At 42.1% G+C, this 26,880-nt stretch overlaps 2 protein-coding genes across 9 annotated transcripts in view; both read right to left on the bottom strand.

The window, feature by feature from the left end:
• KIF21A (kinesin family member 21A) overlaps window positions 1-5,188 on the bottom strand; it is a 100,171-nt gene extending 94,983 nt beyond the window's left edge. For 3 of the 5 annotated variants that reach the window (XM_081330916.1, XM_081330918.1, XM_081330917.1), the window contains exon 1: window positions 4,580-5,188. In XM_081330916.1, coding sequence (XP_081187042.1) covers window positions 4,580-4,623 — 44 coding nt within the window. In that variant the 5' untranslated portion in view covers window positions 4,624-5,188. The remainder of the gene's footprint in view (window positions 1-4,579) is intronic. The other 2 variants (XM_081330920.1, XM_081330919.1) reach the window with 1 other exon arrangement.
• An 8,343-nt stretch (window positions 5,189-13,531) lies between these two features.
• Window positions 13,532-26,880, bottom strand: part of ARFGAP3 (ARF GTPase activating protein 3) — a 47,258-nt gene continuing 33,909 nt past the window's right edge. For all 4 annotated transcript variants that reach the window (XM_081330403.1, XM_081330404.1, XM_081330405.1 and 1 more), the window contains 5 exons: window positions 25,715-25,855; window positions 24,004-24,127; window positions 18,331-18,421; window positions 15,433-15,554; window positions 13,532-14,926 (listed from right to left, as the gene is read on the bottom strand). In XM_081330403.1, the coding sequence (XP_081186529.1) occupies window positions 14,909-14,926; window positions 15,433-15,554; window positions 18,331-18,421; window positions 24,004-24,127; window positions 25,715-25,855 (496 nt within the window). In that variant the 3' untranslated portion in view covers window positions 13,532-14,908. The remainder of the gene's footprint in view (window positions 14,927-15,432; window positions 15,555-18,330; window positions 18,422-24,003; window positions 24,128-25,714; window positions 25,856-26,880) is intronic.

Raw genomic sequence — 26,880 nt, 5'->3', positions numbered from 1 at the left:
GACAAGAAATATACATCTGCTAGAAGCTTGTCATAATACAAACTAAGTGGAATTTAGAAAAAACTTGTCTGGATGCTAACACATGCACCTTTACAATAAGTGATTGAAAAATTACTGAATTATCTGCAGCCTACTTATAATTGCAATGTGTAAAAAGCAAAATTAATTTATAAAACTATAAAGTTGAGGGAGATAATTATCAATTAGGAAATGGATTTAAAATGTAGCAAAGAAATGTAACACAAACTAGAGGATTAGAATAGGAAGCAGGTAAAATAATAAATGGAAATTGTGTGAATGCTAAGACAAATAAACAGAATCATTTTGTACACAAATGGATGAAAATGTGATTAATGTGATAGTCAGAAAGATGGGCAGTATAAGTATTATACAAAACAAATTAAATATTTAAGCTGAAGAAAACTGAACAATTACATTATTAACAAAAGGCTCTTTTGTTTTGTAATGGACACGATACCAGATGTAGCTTTTTTGCCACCAAACTCACAAAGAGACCTTGTCTATAATTTTTTTAAGTGAGAAGCATAAAATGTTTTGATATGTAGGAGTGTGGCACTCTAAAACTAGATATTCTATTTTAGAGTTTATTCAACATGCAAATATATTTATATTTATTTGATTTATATCTACTTCTACTTATTTTCCCCTTCCCCAAGATCTTTCTTCATTGGACAAGAGAGGAAGCCATAAATAAAGCATTTCATTGGTTCACTGGTAATAGTGGCCAATCATAAAATTCATCAAATTGTGTTCATTAACTGTATTAATAAAGAACTATCTGGAATACCAACAGTACCTTTGAGTATGATTGTAGTTCTATTTGTTTCTCTGTATTTGCAAGTATTTAAATGTCAGTAAATATTTTCCCCAAACATTGGCTGTCACACTTGTTGTGCTACCTTGACATAATGAAGCATCAAAAGAAATGTTCCAGTTTTTCCAATTATTACAACTCTAAAACTATCATCTTGTACACCTAATTATTCCAGAATATTGTACGTAATGATGGGATAATGTACCAGGTATTCCTGTTGAATAAATTGTGAAAACTCCAGTAGCCTTTGGCAAATATACTGAGCACTCAATGTCCAACTAACAGAAATTGACTGTCTTTCCATAATTAAGAAAGGAATTTAAAATTACTTATTTCAGTTAAAAGATTTAGCATTTCTTCTCTGCTTAGTCAAATATTAGTTTCAGGTGCTCTTTTTAGTTACCTTTAGTAAAGAAGTTATTCTGGTATAACAACTGTTAGTTTGAGGTTATATACAAAAGTAAAAATAAAAATAAAAATAATTATAAAGAAGTAGGTTGCAGAGTCCATTTTAAGAAATATCAATGTTATGGTGCCCTCCCCTTTGTGTACATACAAAGCACGTTTTCAAGTTAATACAGTCATACATGTCTGATATGTAAATCAATGTTGAAACATTTTAGGCAACAAATTGTACTCCCTCACTTCTTCATCATCACCCTTAGTACCCTTAAAAATGAAGTTGCAAACTTTCAAAACCTATTGCAGTATAGACCAGAAGCTGTTTTTAAAAAATAATTTATCATTTACTTCCACATGGAAAAAGTCAGTCCCATCTAATGAACTTATTTGGATCATAACCTAGATCAGGGGTGTCAAACTGCCAGCGTCACACGGAAGCCGTGCCCACTCCATTGCCGGCAATGACAAAACAGTCCTGATACGTTGCACGACATCAGGCGACGTTGTGAGTTTGACATCTCTGGCCTAGATATACTGGTCCAATTCTAGCAGCAAGAAACAGAAGTTCATTAAAAATACCATGTCATGGACCTAGCACAGTTACCCTGTTGATTGTGCTGGTTAATAACTGCAATAAAGGTTTTCATATTTTAAGAATACTGTATTATTATTTTAGTCTTATTTCTTACAATAGTTATGTGCATCAGAATTAGCAGTGACAACAATATAAGTAAACTGTAGAATCCAACCCCCTTTTTAAACCAAAAAGTAGTGGTTGTCAGATGAGCCATAATTCTTTCTTTAAAAAAAAATATGTCTACATGAGGTTCCCATTAACATCCCAGAGTTTTGGAAGGCCACAACGTGGCTGATTAAAAGATCCTTCTGAGTATTGTGTGTAGGTTTTGCCTATTTTTGCCTACTTTTGCTCCTTTATATTGTTTTGTCATTTTTTCTGGTTTTTTATTTTGTGATCCATTAAAGTTGCTGGGAATCAATGGTATAAAAAGTCTTCTGGGATGAACAAATTGGTTACACGCTTCTCAATGAATGCAGTCAAATCAAATGGAAAAGAGATACATATCTGCAATATGTCGTATACACAAACACTGTATGTACTGTTTCTTACAGCTTCCACACTGGTATAAAAATCTTGAGCTTCTCAGTGACGATATAATCCTCTTTGGAATTTTTCAAATGCAATCACTCTAAGGATAAAAATCTATCATCCTGTATCAAGATCATGTATTTCCTTTAACATCCTACCTAGTTACAGAATGAGTAACATCTTTTGTGGCTCCTTAGATAAATGCACGTGAATTCAGTGCCAAGGTAAATGTGACACTGTCACATCACTTCGGGGAAAAATAAATGCTTACTGCATTCTCTGAGTTTCATTTCACAGTTCACTGGGCGTTGCCCTTTCATGCAGAAGAAATGTTGCCAAACTCCTTTGCAATAAAAGCATTATCAAAAGTCAGTAGTGATATCATGATAACATTAACCATATTCAACTTTTAGGCAACCCCATGGATGTTTGGATATGATACCACAATGAAAATTAAATCTGTGACTTGCAGCAGGATGACTGTTGTGGTAACAAATCCACCCCAACAACTCATTTTAACTTATGTTTTATTATTTCACATGATAAAAATATAGATAAAAGGGTTGTGTCTTGTAAACAAGTTATTACTTCTACTCCGATTACACAAAAACTACAAGTGCTTAAGATATATATATATACTGTAATGCAAAAAAGAATGACTCAGGCCAGGCAATGCTATGGAAGCATTTGGGAACAATGTGGCTATAAAGCTGACATGGCACTACAAAGGTCTTGATAAAAAACATTTGCTGCAATGCCCTGAAAACTTTTAGCCAGCAATACATTTATTCTGCTCTCAGTTCATTTACTTGTCCTTCTCAACTAAAATTTTCATATAGAGTGTAAAGCAGAATGATATGTTTGGGGTAGCTATCCATCCCATCTCAAATCTTGCAAATGTGAAATCAAAAATGGTGTAATACCGCTCTTCAGAAATAAACCACCCAACATGAATGTGTCTGACAACCATCAAAGAAGGGGGTAAGGCTGAACCTTGTGTCATATTGAATTTCCTAACAGGTACCAGCCAATGCACTACTATATCCAGACATGACTGAAGAATCTGCAATTAAATATTCCACCGGTTTCATTTGTTAAAAATCAACAATGAAATATTAGCAAAAAAAATATCTTTTTAGTTTTGGAGTGTAGCTGAGGAAATTGTTGGCACAAGTCCACTTGATGGGAAAGGTCTACCATAAACACATCGTTAATTTCTAGTGCAGATGAATGATGTTGCAATTTTCCATCATGAATAAAAAATACTCACATGCTCCTCCCTGGTATTTTTGCAATTTCAACTAAAGCCAATTTACTAGCACAGGCCTGTAAGAACAGTCACATCAATAGACCTTCAAAGTCCCTTGAATGCAATGTGCAATGTAGATGATAGAGTAACATGGAACAGAACAGCGAGTGCAAAATAGAGATATACTACCTCTTTGTTTGCATTTCTGCAGAGAAGGCCCCAAATTCAGTTCCTCCCTTTTCCCTAGCAATACAAACCTAAAGGACCCCCTCCCGAAATTCCTCAGGTACAGCCCCATACGCCTTCTAACCCTAAATGCACAATATAGAAAGGAAATTAAATTCCTTAATAACGTTACAAATATCCAACCACTAAGAAGTCAGCAAAAAACCCTCAAATTTTCTACCGTCCTCTCAAAAGTCTATCTACCTACCTTATCTACCTATTTATCCAGTCCTGATACCACCCACAAGGAATGCCAGAATTTGGAGAAAAACGGGGGCAGCTTTAATCGGTATAGAAGCCCTGGCTTGCAGCATCCTAGTTCTCGTTTTTTAACTAAGGGCGCGACTTCAACGACTTTTGAACTAAAATGTTTTTCGACTCTTCTGGGTCGCCGGAGGATTCTTCTTGCAAGCCCGTCTCTTCTCCTACCAATCCTGCCCGGCCCGTTGTTAAGTTAGGTAAGAAGCCAACGGAGCGTCGCGCCGGACAAAGGTAAAAACGCCCCGGCCATCATCAGCTGAGAAAAAATTCAACCACCTTAAACCCGCCGGAGACTTCTCCGCCTCCCTGGCTGGCAGGCCGGCCTCCCTTCTCCTGAAAGCGTTCTCTTGTCCACACACACAACACAACACACACACAGACCCGCCGTCCTTTATTTTTTTTTTGCCACCTCCCTCCCCGCTGCTATAAAGACCCCGGCAGGTAAGCCCGAGAGGATCCGAGAAGCCCTGGAGTCCCTTCTTCCCCCCGCGCGCCTCACCTGAGAGCGACTCGGACGGAGCTCTCGTCTGGGCCGGTCGACATGATTCAAAAGGCTGAAGCAAGGCTGAAGCCCCGGAGGCGAGCGGAGAGCATGCAGGCAGACAGGCTGGCTTTGAGAGGGGGGTGGGGGGAAGACCCGTAAATCCAAAAAGGATTGCAAACGGGGGAGGGTCTTGTAACGCCCCCCCCCCCGCGAAGAGAAGCGTTTTTAAGAGGGGTCGCTGCTGCTGCTGCTGCTCTTGCAGGGACGGCGGCGGCTGGTTCGGTTCACCTCCTCCTCCGGTGCCGCCACCTTCGGCTCCCTCCAGCCATTTTAGGTTGACTGCCTGAATGAATAGGTAGCGGCAGCCGCGGCGGTGGCGAGCTTCGTCCTCCGCCCACTCCGCAGCTCGAGCGCTCGGACTAGCCGAGGCGCCGTGCGCCGCCCCGGGATTTCTGCAAGCTGCCGCTGCTGCTGCTGCCGCCGCCTCCTCCGATGCGCTCCCGCCGCAGCCGCGCCGCCAAGCCAACTGCAAGCGGTCGGCGGCTCTCGCGCAGCGGAGAGGGAGGGGGGGGGGCGGCGGCGGCTTCAGCTTCTCTCCAGCCGCAGTGCGAAACGCAAGCCCCTCCTCTCGCCGTGGCCTCGGTCTGCCCGTTTTGCGGCGCCCCGGCCATCCCCGTCGACGCCTCTCCTGGCTGGGCGGAGTCACGCGCTGGCCTTTCCGCGCCGGCGCCGCGGGCGGAGTCGCCGAGCTCGCAGGTTCAGCTGCAGCGGCTCCGCTTTTTAGTTGGGGGGGGGGAGGGGGCGAGTGCGGGCGCCTCGATCCTCACTGCGGCCTTCTCTTTGTGGAGAAGAGGAGGTTGCTACAGGTAGTCCTCGACCTAACGACCGTAATTGAGCCCGAAATTTTATGTTGCTCGGTGACTTTGAACCCCGTTTTACCACGTCTCTTGCCCCAGTTGTTAAGGAATCAGTGCAGTTGTTAATAACCCAGTTGTTCAGTTAATGGCCCGGTTGTTAAGCGAATCTGGCTTCCCCATTGACTTTGCTTGTCAGAAGGTCACGCGATCTAGGGAATACTGCAACCGTCCTAAATAGGAACAAATTGCCAAGCGTCCGAATTTTGGTCGCATGACCACGAGGATGCTGCAATGGTCATAAGTGTGAACAATGGTCTCATAAGTCACTTTTTTCAGTGATGTAACTTTGAACGGTCACTAAATGATCTGTTATAAGTTGAGGACTATCTGTATTGATTTTTATCCCTCCCCCCCTCTTTTTTCCCCATTGGAGACCACAACTTTATTGTCCTGGTGTCTATATACTACTGTAATAGTAGTTGTTGCAACAGGTGGCAGCAGCTACCTGAGATTGGCTTGTTTAGGAAAAAAAACTAAACCGGGCCACAGCTGTCTAAGAGTAAAAGGACAGGCCACAGGAAAACCACAAGGAGTCAACAATATCCTGGAAGAAAAGAACACGTGATTTCACTAATGCTGCTAAGAAAGCTGCATGGGTTCATCATGAATAGGGTTGCAGATATCCAACAAAAGGAGAACATATCCTTTTACTTCTCTGTACAGCAGGCACATCCTTAAAATCAAATATTACCTGTCTTTTTGATTACAGGTAGTCCTCAACTTATGACAATTGAGCCCAAAAACTAAAAAGTGTTTGTTCTCTCTCCCTCCCTCTCTCTCTCTCTCTCTCTCTCTCTCTCTCTCTCTCTCTGTTACATACACAGACTGAATTTTTATATAAATAGCAAGTGGATGCTGAAGACTTCCAATATAAAGAACAATTAAACATAATTAAACTTGTATTTAGTATATAGTGACTCTAAGCAATTTCTTTTTATCAACTTTTTAAACAAAACTCCAAGAAGTTTTGGAGAAATTTAATGTATAATAAATATACTGTGCAAGGTTCATGATATTCAACAGTTTAATTATCAATAGTACTGGTATATTCAAAAGCAAATCCTGTTAGATTTAGACGTGTATGTCTCCTAATAAGTATCCAGAAATGTTTCTCCCAAAAGATCAAGGACCTGTCATAATGTACCAGAGGATTGATTCTAAAACTTCCATATTTTTCTATCTGATCAATTTTATTCTCAACATTTTTTTATTCTTCAACATCTTCATAAATGATTTAAATGTGTAGATAGAAAGGGAACTCATCAAATTTGTAGATACCAAGCTGGTGGTAATAGTCAACATTTAGAAGATAAGCTCAAGATCCAGAAGATCCTTGACGGACTTGAAGGCTGGGCTCTATCCAACAAAATGCAATTCAGTGATGCAAAAATAAGTTCCTGCACTTAAGCAGGAAAAACCAAATGTGTAGATATAGAAAATAAGTGACATAGAAAATATGTTTATTTTTTTAGTTTCTAAGGCCACCCGCTCACCAAGCTTAAAAGCATCAATGTTAGAACAAACGGTCAAAAAGTAACATTAAGACTTCTGGTTTGCGTGCGCAGCGCTTCCGGACGTTCAAGGACAGTCTGTCTCCTGCCGTCCGTTTCTTGTTTGGAGGACCCTGAAAAGGGTCAAAAATCACCCTGGAGGGGCGATTACTGAGAGGAGGACTTCCCTGCAATCGCGGAAGGGCGGCAGCCCTCCGCTGGAATCCGGGATCATCTCCTTTGGCCCGAAGAAGAGGAGACCGGCCATAAAGATGGCCGATCACTAAGCCGCTCCCTGCCAAAAGCCAAAAATACTACCTAGCACTACGAAGCAATCTGGAGGACCTGGGTGAGCTTTTACCTTTCCTATTCCCTTAATCATCTTCCTGTGGGACTTTCCTGAAAATCTCCTTCCCCATTTTTTTTAGAAAACGGCGAATATCGACTTTGGGAACAAAGCTTAAAGCCTCAAAGTTACAAAAGAAATCCAATTATTGCAGCAAAGAATCTAAGCAATTTCAGCTGTATTTACTAAAAAGCTTCTATTTGTTGCTGGGAACTCTATCCTATTCTCTCTTTAAACTGTGAATTAAAGAAAAAAATTGGACTTATTCTACAAAAGTTCTATATTAAGTTGGAAAAAGAAAAAAGGAAAAAAAAAACTTCTTACATTGCATGTTATGTTATTGATGACATCTTGTGGCAAAACCTTGTACAGCAAGTAAATTTCCTTTTTCTGTTGTGAAAGCTCTCTGAATAACAGCTGTCCTTGAAGATAAGTGTGGGAACACCTGGCACTGAATATAACTCTTCAGGAGGTGGAAAATCTTTGACTATTATTAAAACAGCCTCCATGGAAGATTTAACTGTAAACAACAACGAAATGGATGAATACATCCCTCCACTTGATTATAAACTGATACTGGACACGATCTTGGCAATGACAGAGCAAATTAAAGCCAAGCTGCAAGAAAAATCTGACAATTCATAGCCACCAAATCAAACTCTCTTAAATGAGGAAAAGATAACCCAAAACCAAATAGAAGAAGTGGAAATTAACACTAAAGCAGGAGATTTCAAAGAACAACAAAAGCAACCTACAAAAAACCTTAAAGTCCAAACTTTAATAGCAACTACAAAACTTACAAGCCAAAAAGCAACAGCACCTGAAGAAAGCAACACCAAGAAGACACTAAAGGCCTTCAAATACACTATATTGAGAATTCAATTAATCAAATGGCAAACACAATACCAGCTACTACTTTCTACCTAACCCAGATAGAACTGGAAGAACAAAAAGATTTGACTGATTTAATGACAATTATATCAACCACCAAAAACTGAATTACCAAAGCAAAAATACAATGGCTACAAAGGGGACATCTTCCTTGTAAAACTGACATTTGGATACGCTCCCTGGATTCAAATAAAGGGTATAGGAAGAAAGGAAGATACATTTGAGAACTTAAAGATACCAAGAGCAAAGATGATTGGCACAAAAAGAAGGCAAGAGTTAGATTTAAAAGACTGAACTTATTTCTCTTTTGGGATTCCTAAAGATAGACTATAAAAATATCTCTCTGGATTAAGGGGAATCTCTAAAAAAAATACCACTGATGTTATATTTAGCTTTTAGATTTGTAAAGGAAATATAACTGAACTATATTATAGAGTTTGGAATGATATATTAAAAGATAATATTTTAATAATTGATGTATGGTTAAGATGCCTTATAGAATATTCAGTGGCTATTTTTGAACTATAGTATAGAATCTAGAATTTTATATATAAAAGATAGCATTTTAATAATTGTTGAATGGTTAAGGCAAAAAATATATTTCTAATAACTGGTGACTTGCTAAGATGAAAATTAGACTTTAATGGTAAAACATATGAATGTTTTGTAATGAACAATATAAGTTTTGTAGACGAATTATTCTCTATTGAAATAGGGAATTGTGGGTCACCCAAAACTAGACATACTTAGCTCCCTCAACTGTTCATCATATGACTTAGCTTTCAGACCTTTTATCATCTTTGTTGCTCTTCTCTGCACACTTTCTAAGGTCTCAGTCTTTTTTGTATTTGGCATTTCTCGTATTATTGATGTTATCACTATTTATGTAGTGGTCCATTAGGATACCTAGATCTCTCCCACAGTTAATACTTTTGAGCCAAGTTTTAATTTTTAATGTTCTACCAATCAACTTCATTGACTGTCTCTTTTCAGATACAAAAACATCTTTTGTTTCTGGGCAGTTCCAGTGATCAGCTATTCATTAAATGCTTCGATCTGCAAAGACGGGGAACCACAATTCAAGAAAAGATAATTCGGGCCAAATGCACTTGAAATCAAGAGACTTGATTAAATTGCTTTAAAATTATGCACATTTAGTTGGAAGTCTAGTAGTCCTCCGTTAGGTCATCCCTACAAGAACCACTCTTAAGCGGCTACTTTCAATTAATGGAGATGGTCCAGGAGAATACGATGGATGATAGTATCAAAACACATTGAAATGTCGAGGATCAATAGTGGCACACTCAGTCTGCCTCCCTTTATTGAAGTTATCTACCAGTATGACTGATTTGTCTCCCAACAGGAGACAAAAGCAATTTCACTAATCTGACTTTGCTAATTTGCTACAGATTTTAAATCTCTTTGAGCCAATAATGGTTTTGTGGTGTTCAGGTCTAAAAGGATTATATTGAGTCACTGAATGTTAATGGTTAGTATGACTAATTTACATGCTATAAAAATGCTGTTTTGTAACTAACGAGCAGCACAGATATTGTTTGACTCCTTTGTTATTTTGATCCTCTTCTGTTCTTTCCACTGTAATAATTCCATATCCGTTCTCAAAGATTTCCTCAAATTGAAGGTATGCCAAAGGATCCTCCTGACAAAGTGATTTTAAATATTCTGGCAATTTGAACTAGAGAATCTATCTACCACAGCCTCCCTGTAACCTGTATAAACAGATTTCACAGGTAGCATTCATGAGAATGTATCATGTAATAGCTTACATCAATCTTGCTGAATTTGGTGTCCTCCAGATATTTTGGAATTACAACTCAGGGGGTTGGGAGTGGGGGGCACTGTTTTACGGTGGTTCTCCTACCTCCTGGGCCGTTCGCAGTCGGTGTTGTCGGGAGGGCAGAGGTCCACCCCGAGGCCTCTCGTTTGTGGAGTTCCTCAGGGGTCGGTCCTCTCTCCCCTCCTGTTCAACATCTATATGAAGCCGCTGGGTGAGATCATTCATGGTTTCGGGGTGGGGTATCATCAGTACGCTGATGATACCCAACTTTTTCTTTCCACCCCGAACCAACTCAGTGATGCACTCGACGTGATGTCCCGTTGCCTGGAGGTGGTTCGGGTTTGGATGGGGAGAAACAGGCTCCGACTCAATCCTGTCAAGACTGAGTGGCTGTGCGTATCGGCATCTCGAGTGAATCACTCTTCTCCATCTTTAATGATGGGGGGTGAGGTGTTACCCCCCATCAATAGGGCTCGTAACTTGGGTGTCCTCCTGGATTCAGTTTGGAAGATCATATAGGAGCCGTGACCAGGGGGGCTTTTGCCCAGGTTCGCCTGGTGCGCCAGTTGCGGCCCTATCTGGACCGGGATGCCCTGCGTACAGTCACTCATGCGCTTGTGACCTCCCGGTTAGACTACTGCAATGCTCTCTACATGGGGCTGCTCTTGAGGACCACTCGGAGGCTTCAGCTGGTGCAGAATGCAGCCGCGCAAGTAGTAATGGGAGTGTCCCGATACTCTCATGTAACACCTCTTCTCCGCGAGCTGCATTGGCTTCCAGTTGCCCTCCGGGTGAGATTCAAGGTTCTGGTGATGACCTATAAAGCCCTAAATGGCATGGGTCCGGATTACCTTAGGGAGCACCTGCTACCAGCATCAGCTTCCCATCGTCCTGTGCGCGCCCACAGGGAGGGCCTCCTTAGGGTTCCGCCGGTTAGAGATTGCCGGTGGGTGATTCCCAGGGGGAGGGCGTTCTCTGTGAGTGCGCCCGCCCTTTGGAATGAACTGCCGATGGAGCTTCGGACTGCCCCCGACCTTCGCTCGTTTTGCCGGGACTTAAAAACCTGGTTGTTCAAACTGTCTGGCCTGGACTGAGGGATTTTAAATTTTAAAGTATTTTAATTAAATTATACTAAATTATATAAATTAATTTTAAAATTTTAATTTTATTGTTGTTATGAATTGTGGGCTTGTACTAATTTAATTCCATTTTATTCTTTTTTTGTACTGTTTTAACTGCCCTGTGAACCGCCCTGAGTCCTTCGGGAATAGGGCGGTATATAAATTCAACTAATAAATAAATAAATAAATAAATAACTCCCAAGTTCATAACTGTAAAACAAACAAGTCCAGGTGTGGATCTCCTGCAACTACATTTAGTTTCTGAGAAAAAGCAAAAAGCCCCTTGCCCTTTGCAAGAAAAGCAGTAACACACCTACATCAGCAATATTCTACAAATAGAAATTAAAAGCTTTGAGAGAAGCTTGGCACAATGAAATGCTTGGCACAATCTCTGCCATGAAAAAGTAAGTATAAACTCAGTTGCATCTGGAAAGCAGCTTAAATTTGCAAACTGGTTTGAAATCACATTTTCTGCTTTTTAAAAACAAGGCATTATAATAAATTGCCAGTGCCTCAGTCCTTCTCACTCAAGTGGTAGAAACTAGTAAGATAAATTTTAAAGGTGCTCAAAAGAAGTAATGTTAACAATCAGTGGAGCCTATATAAGGTATGGGTGCTTTATCACAGGTTTTCAAGAAGAGATTGGACAGCTATTTGTCCAAAATAATATAAGGTCTTCTACTCGAGCAAGGGATTGGACTAGAGGACCTCCAAGGTCCCTTCCAATCCTGTTGTTCTATGTTTTAAAGACCTCTTCCTTTAATTGGAGTGAGTTAGTGAGGGAGTGCATGCGTGCACTGGTGTGAATACACAACCTCATTGGGAATTGTAGTCAAGGTCCTGGATTCCTGTTTTACAATGAATAAGATGATGAAGCATCAGTAAGTAATATTGCAGCACTAGTGGGATACACCAAATCAGTACAGTGTGCGTTGTTGTTTTTTTTGATGAACCACATCAAATTTATACTTTATTAACTTTTAGAAAACAAAACGAATGGCTTTCAAAAAAAATGGAAGTTGTGTCCCTCAATAGAAATCCCTCCCCAAAGATGCCTGATTACATTATAGTCTTATAAAATCAAGAATTTATTTTTTTCAGGCGTATTAAGATCCATTATGGTTTAGGATGGTACTGTTTTGTTGCTGGTTTAGTGTCATTTTATGCTATTATTGATTGCCATTATTATTACTGGTCCTGATTTTTATTTCACATATTGAACTATTCCCTATGATTGCTCTTGGATTGCATTCTTTGTTATTTACTTTCTAGTCATACAGTAGATCCAGAATGTGCTATGTATTCGTTATATGTCTACATATTCCCCCTCCTGTATTTGTCCTGACCAGGAAATTGTAAAGATCAAGATGATTCCAACAGCAAAAGAAAATTGGGTATTCAATCAGAAGAACTTAAAAGGAATGGCAGACCCAAACACATATGTATACATGTTTTCATCTGAAACATTTTAAGCAGATTGCCCCAGATTCCAGACACTGCAAATTGTAAGATGCCCAGAGATTTCTGTCCATCCACAGATTGCTCAAAGTCCTCTTTCTTTGCATGGAGCTTTTTGTACATCCCTAACACAGAATATAAAGTATATGAACAGGTTTTTTTTAGCAATTCTGTTGCAATTCAAGTAATTAATGATTAAATGGTGCTTCATATGCAACAACTTTGACCTTGAAAATCCTGTTTTAATTTATATTTTAATTAATTATAATTTATTAAATTATACTGTAAATCAAAAATGAGAGAATGAAAATTCATCTAGTCTCTGAAGATTTACTCAATAAGGTCAGAGGGATAAATCTGGAAACTATAATTCTCAAAATATGTCAAATTATATCACATGTTGACTGTGGCAGCATTTTTTCCCCTAAAGGCAACTGAGTGCATTGGGCAGAAGGCTAAAACATTATTACTTTCATAGGGAAGTTCAGTTTTCAATGTTGAAGAAGTGCAGATTGCCATAATTTCTATTTTTAAGCATACATATGAGAACTATCAGTAGCTGGAAGGCTTGTTAAAAGTTTTGAATAATTTTGTGAGAAAGGATGAATAAAAAATGAAAAGAATAATGTTCTAATCTAGGATATTAGTTGAATGGACTAAAGATCAAGATTATTAAAATAAAAGGAAAGAATATAAAGTTGGTTGAGGAATATAAATAGAAATATGTGGATTTCTAGTAATCTAATGGACTTTTGCTGATCAGGATTGAAACAATGTTTTAAAGATTTGTTTATAGATAAGAGATGAGCTGTAGATAGAGATCATTTGTTGTATTTTTTTAAAAAGTGATAAGTTATTAAAATTGTTTGTACTTGTGATGAAGATGTGCCAAATTCATGAAAATCTATATAATGTCAAATTTAAGAATTGATTAAAATCCAAGATACAAGTTGCAAAATCAAAATTTATTCTGATTATATTAAAATGCCTGCTGTTCAAAGAAAAAATAAAAATTTCTGACTTCATATTAAACATTTTAAATTCATTGTTTTAAATAACTGAGGTTTCTGGTTGTCTAAAACACAGCCACAGCCAGCAAGCTTTTTTATGCACAGATGCAAGGAAAGAACTGTTTGTTATTTAAACATTCTATCAGTCTATGTGGTTAGATTCAGAGAGCATCTCTCCTTATTACTTTATATATACCCACAATTTATTCTTTATTTCAGAAGCCATATTGATTGCAGATAAGCACTTAAGGAATCAAATTAAATGTGATGAATAAATAGGTCACACTTATGCTATTTTAAATAAAGAACACATGTGTCTCATCTTCATGAAACAAACTTAAATGGAAAATTAATGCAACAAAAACTATTACAATTTTCCATTGCACCTAATAATTTTCAGTTATGTTATGTGCACATCTATTACTGTTTATTCTTTACTGAACACAATCTGACACAAAATTATATACCTTAAATTTTTGCTGAACGGACCCCACCATTATCTCTCACATAAGAATTTGAACATTTTATAGGCGTTTGCATTTCTTTAACCTTCTTATTCTTATGTATTTTTATCTTTGAACAATTACCTAAATCCCCATAGAGTGAAAAGTCTTGGTAGGGTTAATGTCCTCCTCCCCCCCCTAAAATAGGCACTTTTCAAAACAGAAAAGGCAAGGAATTAATTTCCACCCTCTTCTTCAGAGAGACAGTGAAAAGTATATTTACGAGCAGGTCCCAATCATAATTTTAAATAATCACTTATCCCTCAGATTTATAAAATTGAATTAATTCTTAGCCTAGCACAGGGGTAGGCAACCTTGGCTCTTTTATGACTCGTGGACTTCAACTCCCAGAATTCCTGAGCCAGCCATGCTGAGGGGAAAGGGAGAGGTTTCCAAGCTGAGCCATGGTGGCTCAGGAATTCTGGGAGTTGAAGTCCACGAGTCATAAAAGAGCCAAGGTTGCCTACCCCTGGCCTAGTACTATTCTGGGAAAGAGAATGGGATCCCATATTGCTTCATGCTGTGTGTTAGAAGCAGATTCAATGTAACCAATTAACTTTTAGTACAATAAGGCAGCAAAAAAACAAAAAAAAAACAAATGAACACCAGAATAAGAACAGAAATAATAAATGAATATTGTGAGGATCCAAAAAAGACTCCCATTAAAAATACACAAGTGCCAGAAATTAGGACTACATATTTTACAGTCTAAAGGGAACCTTCGTGTTAGTCTGCAATATAATTATTGGTAGACACAGAAATGCTTTTTTTAAAAATCTTCTAGATATCCAGTCACCTGAAACATAATGGTTAAGAACCATAGCGGTCCTAGGGAAAGATAAAAAGAAATGAACAGGTTACATTTCTCATAAGCAAAATTGCCCTTATTTACATACAGCGTTTTCATTTTCACTTTGCCACAAAATACTGATGTTATTTTGTATCCATAAGTTCATAATAATTTGAAATTTACAAAACAATTCCTCCTTCCTTGGAAAATTAAGGTATATTTGTTACTGAAAACTCTGCAGGCATAACTACTGGTTAACTAGCTGCGTTCATAGGCAACTTAATAAAGCAACCTGAAAAACGTGTAAGAACTTTTTGTGCTCTTTTCTTCATTTATTTCACAAAAAGATATTGACTGCCCTAACAAAAAGGGGCTTTCCTTGTTTTAGCTACAAAACAATCCCTCTGTGGCTATGCATATATTCTCATTGGCAGGTTCACAGTTCTTCCACCTTTCATACCAAACGACAGGACTAAACTGTGAGGAAGATTGCATATGGGACCATTTCATTTTGGAAAGATTCCAAATTTGTAAGTTTATTAACCTGAATAGAAGTCATGACTCCATTTGCCAGGACAGAAAGCCTTCCAGCAACAGACTTCACTCCTTGTTTAAACTGAGTCATATCAGGAGCAGCAGGCAAGACATTTGAAATATGGTAATTGCCTAAAGACAGAAAGAGAGGGAAAAAAAGAAAGCACGTAGCTCCATAAAACCATTTGAAGGGAATAAACGCAACATAATAAATAAAGTTGATCTGTATTGAAAAGATCGTTTGATCCTTAACAAATAGCCAGCTTCTATGTAGATTTTTGTTCAGTACTCCTTCAACACAATAAAGTTTTTCCTTTTAAACAACTGAAGACAAGATTAAACCAGAGAAATAAAGATTGTAGTAACCCCCACAAACTAAAAATGAAGAATGAAACATGGAGAGTAGGAGACCCTTCGCCTGCATCGTTCCCAGGGTACAGGATGCATTCCTTCAAAATGTTCACTTTTCTCTATCTTTAGGAAACCTATAAAGCTACACCTTATTTGCTGGGCTTTTAATGGTTAAAGCTTTCATTATTTGTCTTCCAATTAATTTGTTATTGCTTTTTCTTTTTTTAAAATCTTGCTTATCTGTGCTTTAAATTGAAAGCCACCTTGAACATCCTTATTAAATGGAAAGGTTATGTGGAGCGAGCCAGGTAGTTTTCTTTGCAAAAATGGGGAACTGGTATGACATTGCTTTCTTCAAAGATACCGTAATGTTCTTGATTTCTCAGTGCAACTTGCAGTGGCCCTTGTGTTATGCCAACTCAGTCAGCAACCGTTCAAAACTACAATTGTGCTAAACAAAGGGGATTTAAGACCACTCCAGTTCTGGCTGTTGCAGTTTCCCCACAATCGCATGACTGCGATTGTGCGATCCAGGCACTTGGGTGCTTGTGATTATGATGTAATGAACCATGGTCATGTGGTTACCATTTACAACATTTCCTGCTGGCCTCCACAAGCAAAGCCAACAAGGAATCCAGTACAATGTTAGAAATCAGCCCAGCGACTTTTTTGTCTGTCTATGCTCCATAGCACTAACTGACCTTCACACACTTACCTGTGTTCTCTAGTGCCTGCCTAACAGCAATCTCTTCCACATGCAGCATGCCTGCATTCCCTACTTGCACACTCATCCCTGCTTTCTTGTGCCTGCCTACGGCATCTAACCCTGCTCTATATAGCACCTGCCCATAGTACTCACACATTTACCTGCTTGCCTGGGACTTCCCTATCTTTCTGCTTTATGATCTGTGAGGTCCTGGGGTTACTACAGCCACCAAGACTGCCAGGATTGCCTTTGCTGAGCAGCGCAGTCACATGATATCACTCTTTAAGGACCACATCGCTTAGTGATGGTAATTCCAGTCCCAATTGCTGTTGTAACCCAGGGACTATCTGTACAGCCCTGAAATGCCCAGATGGTTTCCCCATTCAAGTATTAATCACAAAAGGAGGGACAAGCCACTTCTCTTTTGCAGAAAAGCAGGATATAAATAATATTAAATTATTAAAATTGTTACAAATAGTAAATTATTAAAAGTGAATTATTACTATTAATAATAGCAATAGCGCTTAGACTTATATACCACTCCATAGTGCTTCACAGCACTCTCTGAGCAGTTTACAAATATCAGCCTATTGGCCCCAACAATCTGGCTCCTCATTTTACCAACCTGGGGAAGATGGAAGGCTGAGTCAACCTTGAGACTGTGGACAGAGTTAGCCTGCAATACTGCATTTTAGCCACTATGCCACCACAGCTCATAAGGTACACCCTTATGGTAAAAAGCTAATTATATACTTTGGCATAAACACTCAAACAAAAAACAGTAACTATATGGATATGCACACATACAATATATAAAATAAGTCTTGATGTGAAAGAATAGCTCATAGCCACTATGTTCAGAATCCTACTTTCCGAGCAGATGAAGCAATATATTGATTCCTTTTTCGCATAACAGCTATCAGCAAGCAAGTTACAATGCAACATTGACGAGAGAGCTTTCTAAATTTAGTAGCCTATCAAGGTAAAACAAATTAGACTTCAAAACATTAACACAATGGTCTAAGAAACTGAGAATTGTCATTTCTTCACACACTTATCTCCCATTTATTTACATTGTAAAGGGCTAGCGTAAGATTTTGACATTCATTAGATGTAAAGGTAGTGCATGGCTTATAACAGGTTGCCAACTTACAACCTAGTTTCAAAGTTATGGCCACTGCAACACCTGAAATGGTGGTTTGGGAGAGAAAGAAATAGAGTGCAACCTGATCATAGGCAAGAAAGAATGAGTGGGGTGGCAGCCCAAAGAGCCCGCAAATAAAGGGACAGCAAGGTAGCGTGAGCAAAGCAAAGAAAAATCTCCATTTTACACGTTACCTTGCCATCCCACCCCTTCTTTCCTAGCTGGCAGCCTAAAGAGCTTTTATCTGGCATTTTATTCAGTCAAATGGTAAACATTGGAGTCCCTCTTCCCACATTCCCCACATCTAGAATCTTGTGAGGTGGTTGGGATGGGTTTGATTGAGAGTGTGTGAGCTTTGTGGTTGAGGTTGGACATGAACCTGAATCTTCTCAGCGCCAGTTCAACACCTTAATTGTAACCTCACGTTGGCTCTCATGTATATGAAGCTACTAATTTATATTTCTTTTAAGAAAATGAAATAACTAGCGGTGGCAATGGTGGAATGATAGGGCCAATTGCCCTGTGCTCTACTTGTGGGTAGGCACAAAAGTCTTCAAAAGAATTAAGACTCTTGAACAAATTTATCCAGAGATGCACTGTGCCTTATTTATTTTCCAAAGTCTCAATTAGTATATTGTAATTAATAAGCATAGCAGGTTGTTTTATGAAACTGGCAATATCTGAAACTCAGCTTTTTCCTTCCATACCTGATGGCTGTTTCTTTTGCTCTTCAAACAAATCAGCTGAACTTATGGCAGCATTTCCGGAAAGCCTTTCTAATCGAACTCTGGCTTCATACTATAGAGAGTGAAGGAAATTTCAGTAAGAAAGAATGTGTCCATCTTTCCCATCTAGACAATGATTTTCAAAAATTTTTTTTTTCCTGGCTCCAAAGATGGCGGACGTGCTGGGGAGAGCTCCGTAAGCCCCCAACGGTAAGGCGCCCCCCAGGAGCCCCCAGGGATGTCTCTGGACCCCTGTGGTGGGGTCAGAGACTTGGGCTATTGAGTTGGGCAATGTGCCGCCCGCTGCCCCCCCAGACCAGCTGTAGGGGCGCCGGGCCATCTCCGGCCCGCCCCCTGGGCCGTTGGCGGCCGTTGTGAGTGGGTACCAGCGTCCCCTCGGCCTGCCCTTGAAGAATCGCCGCAGCGGAACCGGCCCCTGAACAAATTGCCGCAGATCAGCTGTGCGGCGGAATCGGCCCCTGAACAAAGCGCCGATCGGCCCTTGAACAGATCACCGCAGATCAGCTGTGCGGCGGAATCGGCCCCCTGAACAAAGCGCCGATCAGCTGTGCGGCGGAATCGGCCCTTGAACAGATCGCCGCAGATCAGCTGTGCGGCGGAATCGGCCCCTGAACAAAGCGCCGATCAGCTGTGCAGTGGAATCGGCCCTTGAACGTATCGCCGCGGATCAGCTGTGCGGCGGAATCGGCCATTAACAATTCGCCGCAGATCAGCTGTGCGGTGGAATCGATCTTGAACATATTGCCGCGGATCAGCTGCGCGGAGGAAGCGGCCCTTAACAAATCGCCGCAGATCAGCTGGGAATCGGCCCTAACAATTCACCGCAGATCAGCTGTGCGGCTGAATCGGCGCGGATCAGCTGTATGGCGGAAACAGCGGCAGCGAGGGCAAAGGCGTCGGTGACAGCTTCTCCGGCCCCCGATCGAGCCGCGGGCCAGCTGATCAGTGAAGACACCATCGACGATGATGGCGACAGCGGCAACATCGACAACAGCATCCCCGAGCTCCTGGGACGCGGCATGGTCCGCCTTCTTCGAGGCGCGTGGAACGGAGGCAGCGACATGGGACTCCCGTACCTCTGGGAGGCCGAGCTCTGGACGGTCCCCAACCAACAGGGGCCTATGGAGCTGCGGCCCCGGTCGACCACTTTTTACCACGAACCTTCGACGGTAGCATTAATAGACGCGGCGTGGCCTCTCCGGCCCGCACCCTGGGAGCCGACGGTGTCTCCGTGCCGATCCTCAACCAAAAAGAGGCCACGATCCAGCTGATCAGTGGAGACAGCGGCGACTGGACCACCGAAGCCGTCATCACCTTGCCTCTACCAACTCTCAACCTCCCTGCCCACCCTCTCCCCACAGGACATGATGGGCCTGGGTGCAAGCCACGGTGGCAGAGTGGCTTGACCTTACACCTGCAGCCCCATAGAGGTGAGAGCTCTATGGGGTATGCTTCACCCAGAGTGGGTTCTGGACCACCCCTGGAAACAGAGTCACAACCCATCGTGAGAGGATGGGGAGTGGCCTGCTTCTGGGGTTCACACAGCCAAGTGGCAGTGGCTGGGTGACGGTCAGATACCCACCCACCCGACTCGACCCTCCTGCCAATTCTCCATCCAGGGGGCTGCCTTTCCCAAAAAACCCTTGTAACTCTATGCTACTCCAATATTCCAGCACAGACCTACACGCCCTCAGGGGTTCCCCCCTCTCCTGGGTGCGACCCGCCTATACTACATCCAATCTCGATGACGGGCCAGACCATTGGGCCTCTGAGAGATGGCCGGGCAGGGTCAGGGGCCTCCAGCATAAGTCCAACAAGAGGCCCCTGGTTAAGTTCCTAGTTAAGTTCTTTGTCGGGTTAGGGAGGGGGGCGAAAAAAGACTATGGTTGTTCGGTGAAGGGGGGCCTTCCAACTACCATAGCGCAGGCCGGGCCTACGACCGTTCACGAAGGTGAGGAACGTGGGCCAGTCGCCGACAAAGCCCAGTGGCGAGCTGACGAACAACCAATTCCCAGGATGGTGGGGAACGGCAGAAGGTGCACAAGCAGAGGGCCGTATCGACACCGGGAGGGTCATCTCCGCTCTGTACAAGCGGTGAGACGCTCCGACCCTCTGTACTTCCCCCGAGGACCCGGGAGCGAAGATGTGCAGCCTCCTAAGCTCAGGCTGGTCTACCTAAATGCCAGGTCCGTTACTAACAAGGCTCACCTTGTTCGTGACCTAGTGGAGAGCGAGCATGCGGACCTGGCTTGCATCACGGAAACCTGGCTGGGCCCAGAGGGTGGTGTTCCTCTGGTTGACCTCTGCCCGCCAGGTTTCCAGGTGCTGCACCAGCCTCGGGCTCATGGGAGGGGCGGGGGAGTGGCAGTTATCATCAGGGAATCCCTTAGCCCGCGAGAGACCACCGTCCCTCAGATGGTCGGGTGTGAGTCTCTCCTACTGAGATACGGCCCAGGGGCGCAGTTGGGCCTGCTGCTGGCGTACCTACCACCTAATCGTGCAGCGGCGGCCCTGCCCGAGCTACTCGATGCCCTCTCAGGGTTGGTGGTTGAATTCCCAAGACTCATGGTCTTGGGCGACTTTAATCTACCGTCCCTGGGAGGATCGTCCGAACTGGCTCGGGAGTTCATGGCTTCCATGGCGGCCATGGACCTGTCGCAAATAATTTCTGGACCGACTCATGAGAGAGGCCACACCCCAGACTTGGTGTTCTTGTCTGGACGGTGGCGTGATGATATCGGTGGGGGTACCACAACTGTTACACCCCTGTCATGGACCGATCACCACCTCCTGCGGCTAGACTTCCCCCTTGCCACCCCCCACCGTGGGTGCACGGTGCCAGTCAGATGGTACCGCCCTAGGCGCCTAATGGACCCTGATAAGTTCCAGGCAGCGCTTAGGGACACGCATGCACTCCCTGCTCACAGCTCGGCGGATGCCTTAGTGGAAGCCTGGGAAAAGGCAGCCACGGAGGCTCTGGACCGAGTTGTACCCTTGCAGCCTCTGACCCGGCGCAGATCCCAGCGAGCCCCATGGTTCACCGAGGAGCTCCGGGAGATGAAGCGTCGGAGACGGGGCCTAGAGAGCCGTTGGAGATCCAGTCGATCCGAATCCGACCGATTGCGACTAAGAATCCTCACCAGGTCTTATCTCGCTGCGATAAGGGTGGCAAAATCCAACTATTTTTCCACCCTCATCGCGTCCGCAGATAATCGCCCGGCTGCCTTGTTCAGGGTGACTCGCTCCCTATTAAACCAAGAGGTGAGGGAGGAACCTTTGCAGGGTCGAGCCGAGGAATTCGGTCAATATCTGCTGGATAAAATTGCTCGGATTCGAACTGGCCTGGACTCCAACTGGGCTGAGATGGAAGAACAAGACATGGACAGTCTTGTCGACGTCATCTGGGAAGAATTTGATCCTGTAACTCCTAAGGAAGTGGACAGGATTATGAGAAGGTTGAGCTCCTCCACATGCTTACTGGACCCGTGCCCTTCCTGGCTGGCCTATGCAGCTCGAGAGGGGACACGAGGCTGGTTCCTAGCGGTCATCTCTGCTTCTCTGAGTGAGGGTCACTTCCCCACCGCCTTGAAGGAGGCGGTGGTGAGACCTCTCCTCAAGAAGCCCACCTTGGACCCATCCTCTTTGAATAACTTTCGTCCAGTCTCCAATCTTCGCTTCCTTGCGAAGGTTGTTGAGAGCGTGGTGGCGCACCAACTTCCTCAGATCCTGGATGAAGCGGTTTATCTAGACCCGTACCAATCGGGTTTCAGGCCGGGCTACAGCACGGAGACGGCATTGGTCGCTCTGATGAATGATCTCTGGAGAGCCCGGGACAGGGGCCATTCCTCTGTCCTAGTCTTATTAGACCTCTCGGCGGCTTTCGATACCATCGACCATGGTATCTTGCTGAGACGCCTCAGGGGACTGGGAGTGGGAGGCACGGTTCTGCGTTGGTTCTCCTCCTTTCTCCAGGGTCGCTCGCAGTCGGTGCTGACAGGGGGACAGAGGTCGACCCCGAGGCCTCTCGCTTGCGGAGTCCCTCAGGGGTCGGTCCTCTCGCCTCTCCTGTTCAACATCTACATGAAACCGCTGGGTGAGATCATTCGCAGTTTTGGAGTAGGGTACCATCAGTATGCTGATGACACCCAGCTTTTTATCTCAACTCCAAACAATATCAGTGATGCCCTAGACGTGATGTCCCGCTGCCTGAAAGCGGTCCGGGAATGGATGGGGAGGAACAGGCTTCAACTGAACCCGGACAAGACTGAATGGCTGTACGTTCCGGCAAGCCAGGATATTCAGAACGTCCCATTGCTTAACATCGGGGACAAGTTACTACCCCCTGTTGATAGGGCCCGCAACCTGGGTGTCCTCCTAGACTCGCAGCTCTCCCTAGAAGACCACATAGGAGCTGTGACCAAGGGGGCCTTCTCCCGGGTTCGACTAGTTCGCCAACTACGGCCTTATCTGGACCTGGATTCCTTACGTACAGTCACCCATGCCCTTGTGACCTCTCGCCTAGACTATTGTAACGCTCTCTACATGGGGCTGCCCTTGAGATCCACTCGGAAGCTTCAACTGGTGCAAAGTGCAGCGGCACGGACACTCTTGGGAGCCTCCCGATACTCCCATATCACACCTCTCCTCTGTGCGCTACACTGGCTTCCGGTTGCCTTCCGTGTGAAGTTCAAGGTGCTAACAATGACATACAAAGCCCTACATGGCATGGGTCCGGACTACCTACGGGAGCACCTTCTGCCAATGTCAGCACCCCACCGTCCTGTGCGCTCCCACAGAGAGGGCCTCCTCAGGGTGCCACCGCTCAAGGAATGTCGGCTGGTGGCCCCCAGGGGGAGGGCATTCTCAGTGGGTGCGCCAGCCCTCTGGAACAGCTTACCAACCGAAATCCGGATGGCCCCCGACCTCCGTACCTTCCGACGCGACTTAAAAACTTTCTTGTTCCAGCAGTCCGGCCTGGCATGATAGCGTTAATTGGGGACCCAGTTTGTTTTCACTATTGTTTTTTATTATTTTTATTGTTCATCTGTATACCTTCCTTCCTCTGTACACCGCCCCGAGTCCCTCGGGAGAAGGGCGGTTTATAAAAACTAATAAATAAATAAATAAATAAATAAATAAAATGTCAAGCATGCAGACATGGCTAATTCTCCAAAGTTCATATAAAACTAGAAAAATACAGTCCATTATAATAGCCTATAAAATTAATCTATATATTGCAAAATTCAGATAACCTCAAAACAGATGTAAAATAGAATCCTACTCCTCTGAGCAGACTTTTTTTGTTCTATATCTAATGAAACAATATTTACATGGACTGTATTGAAATATTTATAGCAGTGAACTTTTTCCCTGAATAAATGAATCCTTCCAAATACAGCTTATATTCCATATTCTGACAAGTTGACACTGAAACCATTTTTCCCCCTGTATCCTTCCTCCTGATTTTTCTTACTGATTTTCCCCTTGAAAAAATTTAGATAGTAATTGAAAAAAATATAAAACATATAAATGTTTTGGTAATTCCATGGTATTCGACATCTTTTCGTATTGTGATGGGATAATATTGTGAAACCATAACCAGTGAAAAATTTCAAAATGTTTGACTACACTTACTTCAGTATGGTCTTGCTTTCCAAAATACATATCTGATGAAATAGCTTTTGCATTGCCAAATTTCTTCTGTGCTTCATCTGTGTTTGCAGAGTTTTCATGCTCTAGTTTCCTACGAGACGATGGCCTAAGAAATGTTTTAACATGGTTATATCTCAAGAGGTCCCACTTCAACAATGAAATTTATATTTTACAAATATCCTTAATAGTCTTCAACTTACAATGAGTCATTTAGCAACTGTTTGAAGTTATGATGGACTCCCTAAAATGGACTATGATCTGCTTCTGAAATTCTGAGGGCCACCCCCTGCAGTCATGAGACTGCATTTTGGGTGCTTAGCAACTGGCCTGAATTTATGGCTGTCTGCAGTGTTCCTTAATCACATGACTCTGATTTATATTTTGGCTGAAAACTTCTGGTTTTTGGCAAAAACTACCCACAGCAAACAATGGAGTCACTTAATGAGCATGGCAAAAAAAAAAAGGTTATAAAGTTAGGTGAGTCACGTGGGTGACCTGTTTTACAACTGTCATGACTTAGGAGTTATTGTTGTTAAGTTGAGGATTACCTGCATTGTGAACACTATCTTAGTATGACAGATTTATAAAGACAACTACCGGTACTTATAATCTGCTTTTTATGTTACTAATGATTATACACAACAGTTACAATTGTAAAAATTCTATTTTCAGTTTGTCATCCTTATTATGGAATCATTTGTGACCAATACTGAAAACTACCTGGAAATCTTTTAAAAAGCATAAAAATAAGACTACAAGCACAGAAAATGTATTGTTTTTAAAAGAATAAGTGTGCAGCATTTATTATTTATGGGACGCGGTGGCTCAGTGGGTTAGGACGCTGAGCTTGTCGATCAGAAGATCGGCAGTTTGGCGGGTCGAATCCCGAGTGCTGCGTAGCAGAGTGAGCGCCTGTTACTCGTCCCAGTCTCTGCCCACCTAGCAGTTCGAAAGCACGTAAAAATGCAAGTAGAAAAATAGGGACCACTACGGTGGGAAGGTAATAATGTTCCGTGCGCCTTTGGTGTCTAGTCATGCCGGCCACATGACCACGGAGATGTCCTTGGACAAACGCTGGCTCTTCGGCTTTGAAACGGAGATGAGCACTGGCCCCTAGAGTTGGAAACGACTAGCACACATGTGCGGGGGAACCTTTACGTTATTTATTATTTATGACTTTAATCCAAAGGAATTTGGAGCTTTATACTCCCTTGATGTACCTCCTTTTTTCACAACCATGTATATAATCTGGCAAAACTGAAAAGTAAGGCATCCTGTCTATACAGTTCAATTCTACTTATAAAATCTACACTCTGGATTGTGCAGACATTCCACTGGCCACATCTTCATTAGAATGTTTTCCAGAATCCTAACTGTTTTGTCAAAGTATTTTCTCATATACTCATGCAATATGCCGAATCAACCAAAAAAGCAAAATAGTGTTTTTAGAGTCTTAACTCTAAATCCTTCGCACACACCCCACTCCTGTTTGCAGAGATGTTGTTAATATAACATTCAGATTTCAAATACGTAATTTTTTTTTGTTATGTAAATTTTCATTCCAGTACTGAAATTTGAATGTTCAAGTTTACCCTATTTTGCAAAGATGATTGAATAGCGGCAGGTCAGCAAGCAAAGTAATTGACTTCGTGTTTATGTCTTATGAGTATTGATATTTTGTAAAGAAAGTTACCTCTCTGAATAGCTCGTAGGCTTGGAAGACAAAATCATATCAATATCTCTGCTGCTGCTGCTTTCTTTCTTCCAGAATGAATCAGAATTGTCATCCCATTTAGAAAAAGCACCACTTCTCAAGTCGGATGAATCAAAATATCTGAACAATTAGGGAAAACATTTCATTGATATTTGAAGTCTAAGAGAGTTAAAATATGTTAACTTTGGATCCATTCCTCTACAATGGCAAGGACTGCTGTTCTGCCAGAAAGCATTGTGCTCTTAATTAGCATGGGCAAGCTAGTTTTCTCCTATTTGCTTACCCCAATTAGCTAATTATTTCCTGTTTTTGCCTTAAATACTTGCCCAATGGCTGGTAGATATTTAACAATGTAGCTAATTCTCATTTCATATGTAACTTTACTGTAAGCCGCTCAGTCACTGGTTGAGATGGCGGAAATGGAATAAACAGAATGAAAGAATGAACGAATGAATGAATGAAAACTTTCCCTGTACAACTATTTCTTGACCTTAGATTCCGAAAGCAATCTAAGCACCCCAGAAGGGAGAGGTTGAAGGGCTATAAAACTTGGCTAACAACAGCAATCCTCTGTGGGTGATTTGCCATGTTAAGTCCTTCTTACTGCTCCCCATACCCACTGCAGCAGGTAAAGAAGGGAAATCTGCTATGTAAGGATCCAAAATTATTCAATATTTTTTTTAAATTACTTTTATTCCGGCTTTTATCATCCAGTACTCGACTGCAGCCACTTCAGCTGACAATACTTACCCATTTGATGCAATGCATGCTTAAAATTTAATCTAATTTATACTTTGTTCACGGTTTAATAAAAAAAATAAACATAACAAAAAAAGACCAAAAAAAATCTGCACATTTAGGACTTCATAGTGCTACTTGGTATAAATGGGCAACCCACATCCCATACCTAGCAGTCTTTTTGCTACCTACTGCAGCCACAAGTAGACGTATTCAAAATGTTATCCTTTCTGCAGGTATTTTTTGGGGAAACTTTAAGAGACAAAATGCTTAAAATAAAACAAAATGCTAATTTTCCTGCTTGGGCATATTTAAGTGGACATCTTAAAAGTTGCAGAACTTAAAACATCCCTTTTGCCCTTTAGCATTTACCCGGTGGCATGAGAAAAAATTGCCATCACTTACTT

This window comes from Vipera berus (genome assembly GCF_964194415.1).
Source record: "Vipera berus genome assembly, chromosome: 6".
NCBI classification, from domain to species: Eukaryota; Metazoa; Chordata; class Lepidosauria; order Squamata; family Viperidae; genus Vipera; species Vipera berus.
The sequence above is the reverse complement of the archived record's forward strand: the minus strand, read 5'-3'. Positions and strand labels throughout refer to the sequence as shown.